The sequence below is a fragment of the Lepisma saccharinum genome, chromosome 30, assembly GCF_977018435.1.
Source record: "Lepisma saccharinum chromosome 30, izLepSacc3.1, whole genome shotgun sequence".
NCBI lineage: Eukaryota > Metazoa > Arthropoda > Insecta > Zygentoma > Lepismatidae > Lepisma > Lepisma saccharinum.
This window is the reverse complement of record NC_139258.1, coordinates 5452231-5464326: the sequence shown is the minus strand read 5'-3', so window position 1 is coordinate 5464326 and position 12096 is coordinate 5452231. Positions and strand designations below refer to the sequence as shown.

The following is a 12096-nucleotide window of genomic DNA, read 5'->3' as shown; positions in this document are numbered from 1 at the left end:
GTGTATAATGCGCACTCTGGTTTTGGATGAGTAAAAGTGACAAAAAAATATATCTCGTACATAATGCGCAGTACAATCCAGTTTCAAGAAATGGCTTTCTTAGTTGTAGGTTGTAAATCTGTTGCTATGCTGATCAAGAGTGAATGACGTCATACCATTTCAATCGCTCATTCCTTCTTTTTCAAAATATATACGTTTTCTTTCCGTGACTAATGTAACATTTATACGAGGCACATTCAGGACCTTCCAAATAGCAGTTAGCAGAACAAGATTTCTTCCCGTAAGGAATTTATGAAAAACTAAATATGCTGACCAAGGCAGTAATTTATTTTATTAAAAACATAAACTAAACGTAACGTTTCAACCTTCTAGCAAGGTCTTCATCAGACTCTGTAACAAGATACAAAAACAGGGCATTATATATACACAAACATTACTCCCTCCAGACTATTTAGAAAGTTGTTTGGAACTTTCTAGCAGGTGACTTTCACTTTCCAACTTTACTTTCACCTAAAAGGCTAAACACAATTACTTCCATATAGAATGTGGAATTTACACACTCCATGTATGTCATATTATTTGGCCAGTAATACATTTTAATTTTTATTATATTTTTCCTTATGCTTTCTTTCATCCAAAGTACCATAAAAATCAGAATGTTTCTTCATTTTTTGATGAACTTATTTCAACCGCATTTCACATTAGTGTCGTTATCTTGTATGGAATACTGTTTCCATATTCAGAAAATGCAGGATTCAAGCTTTACAATGATATTTAACATGATAGGGTTCCGTAAACATGAAAAATCAATGCAAGTGTCCCAAAATTATGGAATGACCGACCATGGCTGTCTGAATTATTCCGTGCATAATACGCACCACAGTTTTTGGGGGCAAAAATTTTGGAAAAAAGTGTGCATTATACATGAGTAAATACGGTACATAGAGTAAATTATGTCTGAATGTGCACACAAACCACTATAAAAATGAAAATAAACATGTATTTTTGCATTAAAAAAATAATAAATACAATTTCAACAATACTATGGACAAAGTAAGTGAAATTTCAGAACTGAAGTAAAAAAACAACAACAAACGGGGTACAACAGTGTAAATCTTTATCATCATGTTATACAATAACATTAGATAACTCCATGTTTCTCAGACAGAATATATAAGTACTAAAGAAATATACAAACTACTGGTTACATTTAAAAAAACTATCATCTGTTTCAATTTCTAATTTCACTAGATTCTTCCTAAAACTTGCATATTCCTCTAAACTAACGGAGATATCTTTTTCCGTCCGAGAAAGAAATGCATCTCTCTCGGCCTCATATTCATTGGTCAGAGATGCTGTTTGTGAAGAAGATACAGGAACTTCATTTCTTACCACACACGCGTCGGAACTTTCCCTTGCAAATTTTTCCAGCTGCTCCGCGATGAAGTTCACTTCCATCACTAGAGCTTCCTTGCACTTCTCCAAGTTGGAGCCTGACTTCACGTCCTGGCGTAAACTCTGGGTGGATCTAATCACCGTGTTATCTGGCAACACTTCATACATGGCATGTGCGAATAATATTAGCTGGTTTTGATCCCTACGAAGAAGAGAAGAAAACGCACGAAAAAAATTACAAGGAACAAACTGGTTGTAAGTTTTGGATCATTTCTTGCTTTAAACATTAGAAAAGGAACGTGAAATAAGGATAAGTGGTCAAGGAAAGAAAAAAAAATGTCTGGGGAACTGGTTAAGATAGAACAGCCAGCTAATAGATGAACTGGAAGGAATGGTTAACAGGGTAAGGATCCAAGGAAGAAGATGATATTAAATTATGTGAATCCTATGCCGACGTAGCATAAGACGAACATCGGAAAGCCTGGAGATTGCAGTGAAAAACCTTCCTATTAACACAGAGAATGATGAAAGAATAAATACAATTGAGACTGTTATACACAACTCAGTTCTGCATAATTCTGTGTTATACGTAGGTCCCAGCAAAACATAATTTAAAATTGTGTTAATTAAACCTTATTTGTCCGTAATGCATTTATACCTAGTCTTACCATAAATACTGTCACAAAGTTTTAAGTGAATTGACACAAAATGCTGAGAGATATTGTAATATCCTAATAACATTACTGAAATGGATGCATGACTAATCAAAATCACAAATCAATATTCAAAATGGCCACCCTTAGCACGCACACATTCCGTAAGTCTTTGTGGCTTTGAATTAATTACGTCACATAGACTGGAAAATGAGCAACTGCCTTCAGAAGAGACCGCTTTAAACTTTCAATATTGGGATGTCTCTTCTTGCAAGCCATCTCCTGAAGCTTGGACTACAATTTGTAGTCCAAAGGGTATAGGTCCGGACTTGCAGAAGGCCAATCCGAAGTGGAAATGAAGTCTGGAACATTTGCCTCCAGCTACTGCTGTGTTGTTCGGGCCTCATATGCTGGGGCTGAATCCTGCTAGAAGCTCCAGTTCTGACCATGGAAGAGAGTGTTGTTGACATTCTTGACTACTCTCAAGCACTGTCAGCTGGTACACTTTGGCTGATGTTTTTACCCCTATTTCACAGAAATGGAGCGTGCCCTCATAGCAAATGTTCCAGACTTCATTTCCACTTCAGATTGGCCTTCTGCAAGTCCGGACCTATACCCTTTGGACTACAAATTGTGGTCCAAGCTTCAGGAGATGGCTTGCAAGAAAAGACATCCCAATATTGAAAGTTTAAAGCGGTCGGTCTCTTCTGAAGGCAGTTGCTCATTTTTCAGTCGATGTGTTGCGTAATTCAATTGATGCGTGGCCACAAAGATTTACGGAATGTGTGCATGCTAAGTGTGGCCCTTTTGAATATTGATTTGTGATTTTGATTTGTCATGCATCCATTTCAGTAATGTTATTAGGATATTAAAATATCTCTCAGCATTTTGTGTCAATTTACTTAAAAATTTGTGACAGTATTTATGGTAAGACTAGGTACATAGTTCTGTGTTATCCGCACTAATTTTCATAAAATACACTTGATTTGAACATAATCAAGCTACAATGTCACACAAGTATACATCCCTTGTCCTTACAAAAACACAAGCAGAGTTTCAAATACGAAACAGGATAGGCGGGCTTGGCAAATGTCGGTCTCAAGTTGCGAGAAAGACAAGTGCTACACGGTGGTGTCACAGAGAAGGCACGTGACATGAGATCAGAGGAGAAAGATTTGCTGCAGTCATTCAGAACATGTACGTAATCGTGATACAAGTGTACTAACATTAAAAAGATGCCAAGTGCTAACGTTTGCCATGTTCCATAATAAAACAGAACAGCAGTTCCTTCTGTGAACGTTTTCACTTACTACAGGCGACCGTGGAGAACAGAAAGAATGGAAGAACGCTTGATCAGATTTGTATGGGGAGTGGATGCTAATCCCCATAAATTCAATAATTGAACAATTTGTGAATTTTCTTACAGTAGCAATAATATTATGTGAGATTCCTTGTTAACATTAAAAGTGAAAAGATGCTTTAAGTCCAGCATGAAATATTATAGTTCACTAAAACTTTAGCGTAGTATTTCAGTATCAAATTGTTCACTAATAAAGTGGCAAATGTAACGTATTTTAGAATCAAACTTTTAGATTCGTTAATTTACCACCTTATGACATAAATGACCTGTATTATACTGTATCTTGTTCCTCAAAATAGATACAATTACATTATTTTATTAATGATTTGTAAGTAATTCTCAGTTACACCTGGACCTCCCAAATGGGACAGTGGCAGGGTCATCGCCTTGTAATGAAGAGGTCTCAGGTTCGATACTTCATTGGAGGCACATAGTGGTTCAGATTCCATTTTAAACCGTAGGTCCGGTCCCAATTAATCCCTGTGCATAAAGTGGACTTAAAACTTCAATTCAGTTACACATATTATTTTCTCTTCACCTTGACAAACTTACACAGTCCGTCCAGTAGGAAAGGTGACTGATTTTTTTGCACGGAACCACCAGTGCCATCATGTGCTACGTAGCGACACATTTCTACTTTCTTCTGGCAAATTTGCAAAGCACTAGTGTCGACTGTCGACACATACAGATCTTGTGACTGACAGTACTTGCTGAACATCGGTCGGAAACGGAGCAATGTGCCAACATCAAATTCTGTTTCAAGTTGGGTAAAAGTGCAACAGAGATGTTTCAAACTGTTTACAGTATTGAGGCATTGAGCCGTAAGAACGTGTTTAAGTGGTATGAAAGATTTCGTGATGGTCCAGGCTCTCCAAAACCGAAGAAAGTGTGCATGCAGAAGAGCCGAATCAAAATCCTGCTCACGGTTTTCTTCGATTCCAAAGGCATCATCCACAAGGAATTCACTCCAGACCGTCACACTGTAAACGCTGAGTATTACGTGGGTGTTTGGCATCGTCTATTGACCAGGATTCGTCGAGTTCGGACTGAATATCGGGAACAGGGCTCATGGTCTCTCTTGCACGACAATGCACAAGAGCAGGTTGGTATGCCAGTTTTTGGCCAAAAAGGGATAGTGGAGCTTAATCACCCCCCATATTCTCCAGATTTAGCTCCATGCAACTTCTGGCTATTTCCAAAACTGAAATTGGTGTTGAAAGGAAGGCGTTTCGACACCATTCCAGACATCCAAAACGCTTCAACCGCGATTTTGGAGGCAATTCCGAAACAGGAGTACCAAGACTGCTTCACAAAGTTCTACAACCGCTTCACAAGGTGTCTATTTTGAATAAACGTTATTGTAAACTACCAATCCACAACATCTTGTCTTTCATTTCTCATTAGTCACCTTTCCCACTAGATGGACTGTGTATAACTCATGTTAAACTGTACATGAATGAATTATATCATTTCTGGCAATCAAAGGGAAATTACATTAAGTTGGAGTTACACATATAAGATTGATTGATTGATTTGATATTTTAAGTCTACTTTATGCACAGTAAGGCTAATTGGGACTGGACCTACAGTTTAAAGTGGGATCCGAACCACTACGTGCCTCCACCAGGTATCAAATAACACATATAAGACTCTGCACCTGATGTACTGCAGGTTTGTCTACCGGAGTTGGGCCATTTCATCTGAAAAGTGACATTACGGTATGTACATTTAATTAATGTTAAAATCAATGGAAAAAAAATCAGTACAGCCAATAACAACTACGTTGTATAACAATAAGTACAGGGTGTCAACCAAAATTAAAAATCCAAATTTCTTGACTTTTTCGTGGCTTTTTTTCCGTTTTTCTTAACATTTATTTAATAGCCCATACCTCTTACTTAACTACAGTTCGAAATTAAGAAAACGGATATTTAATTCATTGAAAACTGAAGCTGTACTTTAACAAAAGAATTAGGCTTACTTTAATTATATTAACCCATTGACCTCATGTTTAAATACCTTGGGAGTTGACCAAGAAATCATATTTAAATTCCACAGTGCGGCAGTTTGGAGCACAAAAATAAATTGCCTACATAAAATCATATAAAATCACGATACATGATATTGAAAGCATGATCTTACGAGGGCCACTATTTATATTTTGAGCCATGGCAACACTGATTGAAGTTAGGCGTGCTTTGACATTTGCACGGAATCATCTGGCATTAATAACCATAACGTACTTCAAATGTTTTGTCAATAGCTTCATTTGTGTTGCTTATGTTGCCTTGGAGATTGCGCGACAACAATAAAATGGAATTAGATCGTGAACATTTTCGTGCGATGATTTTTTACGATTTTCGACGTGGATTATCAAGACAAGAGTGCATCGATCAACTTACTTCCACATTTGGCGATGAAGCCCCATCCTTTGCCACTGTGAAACGCTGGTATAACGAATTTAATCGTGGCCGCCATTCGCTCACCGACGAGATTCGCGAAGGTCGTCCAAAATCAGTTGTTGTTCAAGAAAACATTGATGCTGTGCAAAACCTAATACTGCAAGATCGTCACGTGACATACTGTGAGATTGAGGCAACCATAGGCATTAGTTCCACCAGCATATATAAAATATTACATGATCATTTAGCTGTGTGACTATATACATAGTGACCCTCGTACCAATTTGTAATTCCTAATAGGATTGTTGAGTGTGGTAGGCTTCAAAACATTCTTCTAAGTGAAGAGCAACTCCACACCTTTTGCACTGCCAAGCACTTTCGCTCCTTTTACCTCTGCTGTAGCACACGACATACCTTTTGGTTATTTTTTTTTCTATGGGGAGAATATGCATTGGAAAGTTGGCCCATGCTTTTGCTTGCAGTCTCATGGGGGTGTTGCGGCTGAAGGTCGACCTCGAAGAGCATACTCTGGCAACTGTACAATGCCATAATGGCAGCTGAGGAGAGCGGCATACGATAAAGAAATGTTGTTTTTTTCTTACTCCACACAAACACATCGAGTGGCGCCACACTGAGGGAATTTCAAACATCTCTGGACTTCTTTTTTAGAATGAATACAAGTGACATCTATGAGCTACACACTCAACTACGTGCATTTCTATCAAGCAGTGTAGCATTGCGAGCTGAGCTCGTCATACAACTTGTGTGTCATAAGTGCGAGTTCTGCTCGTCATACGACGCGAATGAGTTAATGCATGTAAAAATTAATGCTTCAGACTTCGTCCTGTATGGGGAATGGCCACATGATGTAATATTTTTAGAAAACTTCACACATATAAAAATGAAATTTTTAAGAAACAAAGTGAACCAATCTTAACCACAACTCAATACAATTTTAGATTTCCAAATATTCAATTTTATCAAATCCCAGTACAGGGATATAACAATGTAAATCTACTACGCTGTAAAATAATAGGAAAAATTCTTGACCTATGTGTTGATTTCTTGACTTTTTTTATTTACTTTCTTGACATTCTTGTCTGGTAGAAACCCTGACCTACTTATAAGTAAATAACCCATAGCTCTACAGCCCGATGAGGGCCTTGGCTTACCTACCGACTGCTGGTCTCCCTCCCACACTGTTCCTCCGTCACCTGTTGTAGCGTGGAGATCTTAGACCAGTATTGGAGTGTCAGGGGATCAGCCCGATGAGCCCCCAGCCGTTGCAGGTCTTCTCGATCGGGTTACGCTCACTCACTCGGAGCTTCCCAATTTCCTCATGATGGTGGGTTGCCACCGGCCCCATACGTAGACCGAATAAATTCCGACCAGAGCCGGATTCGAACCTACGCCGTCCCGCAGCGAACGATCTCAAGACGAGTGAACGCCTTAACCCGCTCGACTACGGAGGAGGACCTACTTATAAGTAGAGACACGTTAGTCTACTGAGGATGGTGGAAGTCTTACGTGCAATTCACAGAGGGATCGATCTGGAATAGATATTTCTTTCCAGTTTCCCTTGCATAAGCAGATCTGGAGCTCACACAACTTCTCAACAACCATGGATGGGAAATTAAGAGAGCGAGAGCATGATACTGACCACACCCTTCATCTGAGATCGAGAATGTGGACAGCCGTAACTTCTTGGCAACGTATGGTATGGTACAGTGAGTGAAAGTAACTATAAATAATTAAGAGTTCATGGATTGATTGGTTGACTGATATGGACTGCATAATCGTCAACCCTTGTTTCTTCAGTCCAAAAATTGTTTAAACCTTTCAATCATTGCATTGGTGCATTAGATAAGAAAACCAATGATAGCTGTGCTGAATCTTTGGACACAGTAGTTTAAATTCTAAAGCTTGTATTTTGCAACACTAGTAAACTTTTCTCAAGTGTAATATTTTTACTATGCTGTACAAATCAATAACAACTAATGTGCTAACTGTCATGAAGAAATAGCGTGTGTTGATTTGAACTACATTAAATTTTAACTAGGGCTGAGCTGACGCCACTTTGAACCAATACTGATGTCGATACTCTCACTGATTCCCACCGATACAGATACTTGAAAATTGCAATAATTAAAATTTGTTCAAAATATTGGCTTACCATACGTCTGGAATTAGACCAGACAGTCCTGTTTTTTTTAGTGCTGTCCGGGATTGCAAAAGGTCTGGGGTTTTGAGAATCTGAACATGAAAATAGCTACCTGTATTCACAAACAGAATTTGACCGACAAGGGTCGATCAATTATACCTTTTCTGATTTACAAGAGAGTGCACGAACCTCTTGGCTACCACTATGTACGTAGTCGAGCCTGCATGCTCTCCTACCAATGCACACACGCGTCTTGCGTTAGGACATTGTCACCGTACGTTTCCACAAGGATACGATGGCTTTCACTTGCATTTTTCTTTTGATTGAACAAGAAAAGCAGGACGTGCCGCACATGCTCCTTATTTGGTTTGAAGGTCGGCATGTTTACCACACAAACCCAATATCACGATCACTCACACTCGGTTGCACATCCACGGCGTTTTGACAACACACAGAAGTAACAGTTGAGACTGTGCACCAACCCTTAAATTAAGAATTATTAACCGGCACACCTGGTACAGTAAAACCTCGTTAATCCAGAATTGAGGACTAAAAGTGGTAAACATTGTAAGTGCCAAAAGCGAAACTGTTGGGAAATCTCATCGTTCCGCACATCAGCCTGTAAGAATGTAGTGACCTCTTTACACGCCCTTTGAACTACTTAGAGGGCTACCAGCCACATTTCACGTTTACCACATTATAAAGAATGGCACATTTCACAGTTTAACGTGAAAAACAGTGTTAACAGAATGCAAGGTTTTAAATGTGACTAGAAGTCAACAATGCATTGTATGTACAGTATTACTTTACATTTTACTGTACTGTGTAGTGTATGTAGGCCTATGCCCTTTAAATACACCATAATAAAGGTGTTTTGTTGCTATGAACGGAGTTTCAATGCACTTTCTACTGTTCTTTTAGGTTATTTCAGTTAATCCGGACTTTCGTTAAACCGGTCGACTTATCCCCCCACATTAGTCCGGATTAATGAGGTTTTACTGTAGTAAGTAGTTCCAAGTCCTCCTCCGTGGCAGTGAGGTCTAAAGCGCTGTGGTTAGGGCTCCGACAGCTGGACGGTATGGGTTCGAGTCCACCTGGGTTCACTCTCTGAATTCTCAGCTTGTGTATAGGACCGGTGGCAACCCACTATCGTGAGGAAATTGGGGAGCTATGGCCTGACAAGTTAAGTCCCAATATGCGCAGATCGCTGCGGAGCACTTCCTATTACGTCATCCTCCCCACCACTCTTCTACGTACTGGTCTGGCCTTGAGAGTACGAGTGGTGCCAACTCAGCAAAATTAAGCTAAAACAAATATGACAAACTATTTTTACTGTGTAGATTGTCGGTGCCGGCTCATATCAGTTTATCAGTGGTTCATTTGATGTAATCCGGTCTTTGAAAATGCGAGCGGTGCGCGGATCGTAAACTCTAGTATTACGCACGCGCGTTAACGTTTATAACGAAGAGAAACATCTGGGCGAATGACTTCATTTTCTGAATGCGACAACGAGAAGTGGCCTGTTTATTTGTTGTTTTTTTTAACCGAGTGGGGTGGGGGTTATTTTGTTTATTGTACAACAATCGCTACGAGAAGGCAATCTGTGCCTCCACCGGGAATCAAACCTGGGACCCCTTGGTTACAAGGCGACGATGCTACCACTGCGCCATTGGGGAGTTCAAGTTTTAAAAGAAGGAAAAGAGTCGTTGGCGAAAGGTGAGTTGAAGTTCTGTACTCCGACAGGTAGAAAACAGCCCAGGAAAAAGCGAATACAAATTTCGTTGAAAATCCTCAGACCATTCCGCTCCCTCCAGGTTGCAACACTGCGAACCAACGTCCCTCCAAAAAGTGGAGTGGGGAAATGTGGTGTGAGATGCCCAACAGCTATTTGCAGCTTTTTGTTTTTAAACTTGTCAATTTATACAAGCGTAACCCGGTCTGGGAAATCTCCTATAATGACTGGATGTTCGACTTGCTGACCCCACGTCACCCCATTACCGGTTGAAGATCTCCACACCTCTAGGTAAGATTGTGAGAGGGAGATAGGCCAAGGCCCTTCGAGGGCTGTCAAGCCACGTGTTATTTATAGTAAGTAGTTCATGAGAGCATATCGTGCTACAACGTCAGGGGTCCCGGGTTCGAATCCTGGCTGGGGCATGGGTGTTATTTGTGAGTGTGCCTTTATTAGTTTCATCATATCATCATCTTCGCGATTAGCCAAAATTGGCAGAAAAGCGAAGTAAAATAAAACAAATCAATCATAATGTGGTGGAAACAACTAAGCAACACAAATTACAAAATGTATCTTACCTGCCGTACAGGATAAATGTTGTTTCCATCGCAGAAACATCATTCAAAGTGACGAGTAAACCAGCAAATCCAGGTTTCCTCTGCCCTTGATGAATCAAAGCACCACATCCAACATTGTCGAAATGTAGCTGCTCCACCAAGATGTCACAAATGCTGCATTGTATTTCACATGCAAACCGAACGCAGAGTTCAACTTCTTCACTTGAAACGACAATGCTCAGCCGATCCTTGAGCACCTCCAGCTCTACTCCTGAAAATAAAAATTGCTTTATTTGTTTATCAACAACATTTCCTGCAACATTCAAAACAGGGTGAATAAAACTCATGATTTTTATTTTAAAAAACATGCTTAATATTGCTTGTATGTTTTTCACACTGTACATATAAATATACAGTGTGTCCGTAAAGTCATTGTGCACTTTTGACCGGTCACAGGAAAGCAACAAAACAAGATAGAAATGTGAAATCTTCACCAAATAAAAGGAAAACTCTCCAAGTTTCTGTACTATGATGCGCAAGTGTGTGTGCACACAGGTGATGACGCAACACCACGAACTGCGCAGCAGAGGATCAGCCCTCGCCCATGCTAGTTGAGATGTGGACGGTACAGAGGAAAGTCCAGTGTGTTCTGTGGCTTGCGAAGTTCGAATCAGTGAGCAAAGTGCAACGTGAATATCGTCGCGTGTACAATGAAGCGCCACCACATAGGAATAACATTAGTTGGTGGGATAAGCAGTTGAAGGATACCGGCAGTATGTTGGACAAACCCCGTTCTGGTTGGCCATCGGTAAGTGACGAGTCTGTAGACGCTATACGGGAGAGCTACCTAAGGAGCCCTAAAAAATCTGTGTGTGCATGTGCTCGACAATTACACCTAAGCAAGACTACAATTCATAAGGTGTTAAAGAAATGTCTGCATTTTTCAAGTTACGAATTGCAGATGTTGCATGCTATCAAACCGGTGGATAGACCCACACGATTCGAGTTTGCTACAGATATGCTTCATAAGATCGACAATGATGAACGATTTGTGCAGAAGATTGTGTTTAGCGATGAGGCGACATTCCATGTCTGCGGACATGTTCATCGCCATAACGTCCGAATATAGGCTGCTGAAAATCCTCGTGCCTACGTTGAGTACAAACGTAACACCTGTAAAGTGAACGTGTGGTGTGGCCTGATGCATGATAAAGTGATAGGCTCATTTTTCTTTGCGGAGCAGACTGTGACGGCAAACAACTACCTTGACATGTTGGAAATGTATGCAGTGCCACAATTTCCAGAAGGTGTCATCTTTCAACATGACGGCTCGCCTCCACACTATGCCAACATTGTTCGTGAGTTTCTGGATAAGACATTCCCCCAGCTGTGGATAGGCAGGGGTTCTGTCCAGCCATTGCCACCACGATCCCCAGATCTGACACCCTTAGACTTTTACTTGTGGGGTTATGTGAAGCAACACGTGTACAGTGAACATATCAACAACATTAATCATTTAAAACAGAAAATCACAGACGTTATTCATTCTGTTACACCAGACGTCCTTAACCGTGTGTGGGAAGAACTTGAGTATCGTTTAGATGTGTGTCGGGCAACAAATGGAGGCCGCATCGAACTGCACTGAATAGGTAAGAAACTTGGAGAGTTTTCCTTTTATTTGGTGAAGATTTCACATTTCTATCTTGTTTTGTTGCTTCCTGTGACCGGTCAAAAGTGCACCATGACTTTACGGACACACTGTATATTTTTTATAGAAAGGCTTTTCTGTAAAATATTTGACCACTTTGATTAAAGCAAATAAAAAAAAAATATGTA

General features: G+C 40.0%; 1 protein-coding gene across 2 annotated transcripts in view; it reads right to left on the bottom strand.

Moving 5' to 3' along the window:
• Nucleotides 1-886: 886 nt before the first annotated feature.
• LOC145981788 (uncharacterized) overlaps nucleotides 887-12096 on the bottom strand; it is a 173109-nt gene continuing 161899 nt past the window's right edge. For both annotated transcript variants that reach the window (XM_083115206.1, XM_083115207.1), the window contains exons 10-11: nucleotides 10282-10531; nucleotides 887-1597 (exon numbers count right to left, since the gene is read on the bottom strand). In XM_083115206.1, the coding sequence (XP_082971332.1) occupies nucleotides 1198-1597; nucleotides 10282-10531 (650 nt within the window). In that variant the 3' untranslated portion in view covers nucleotides 887-1197. The remainder of the gene's footprint in view (nucleotides 1598-10281; nucleotides 10532-12096) is intronic.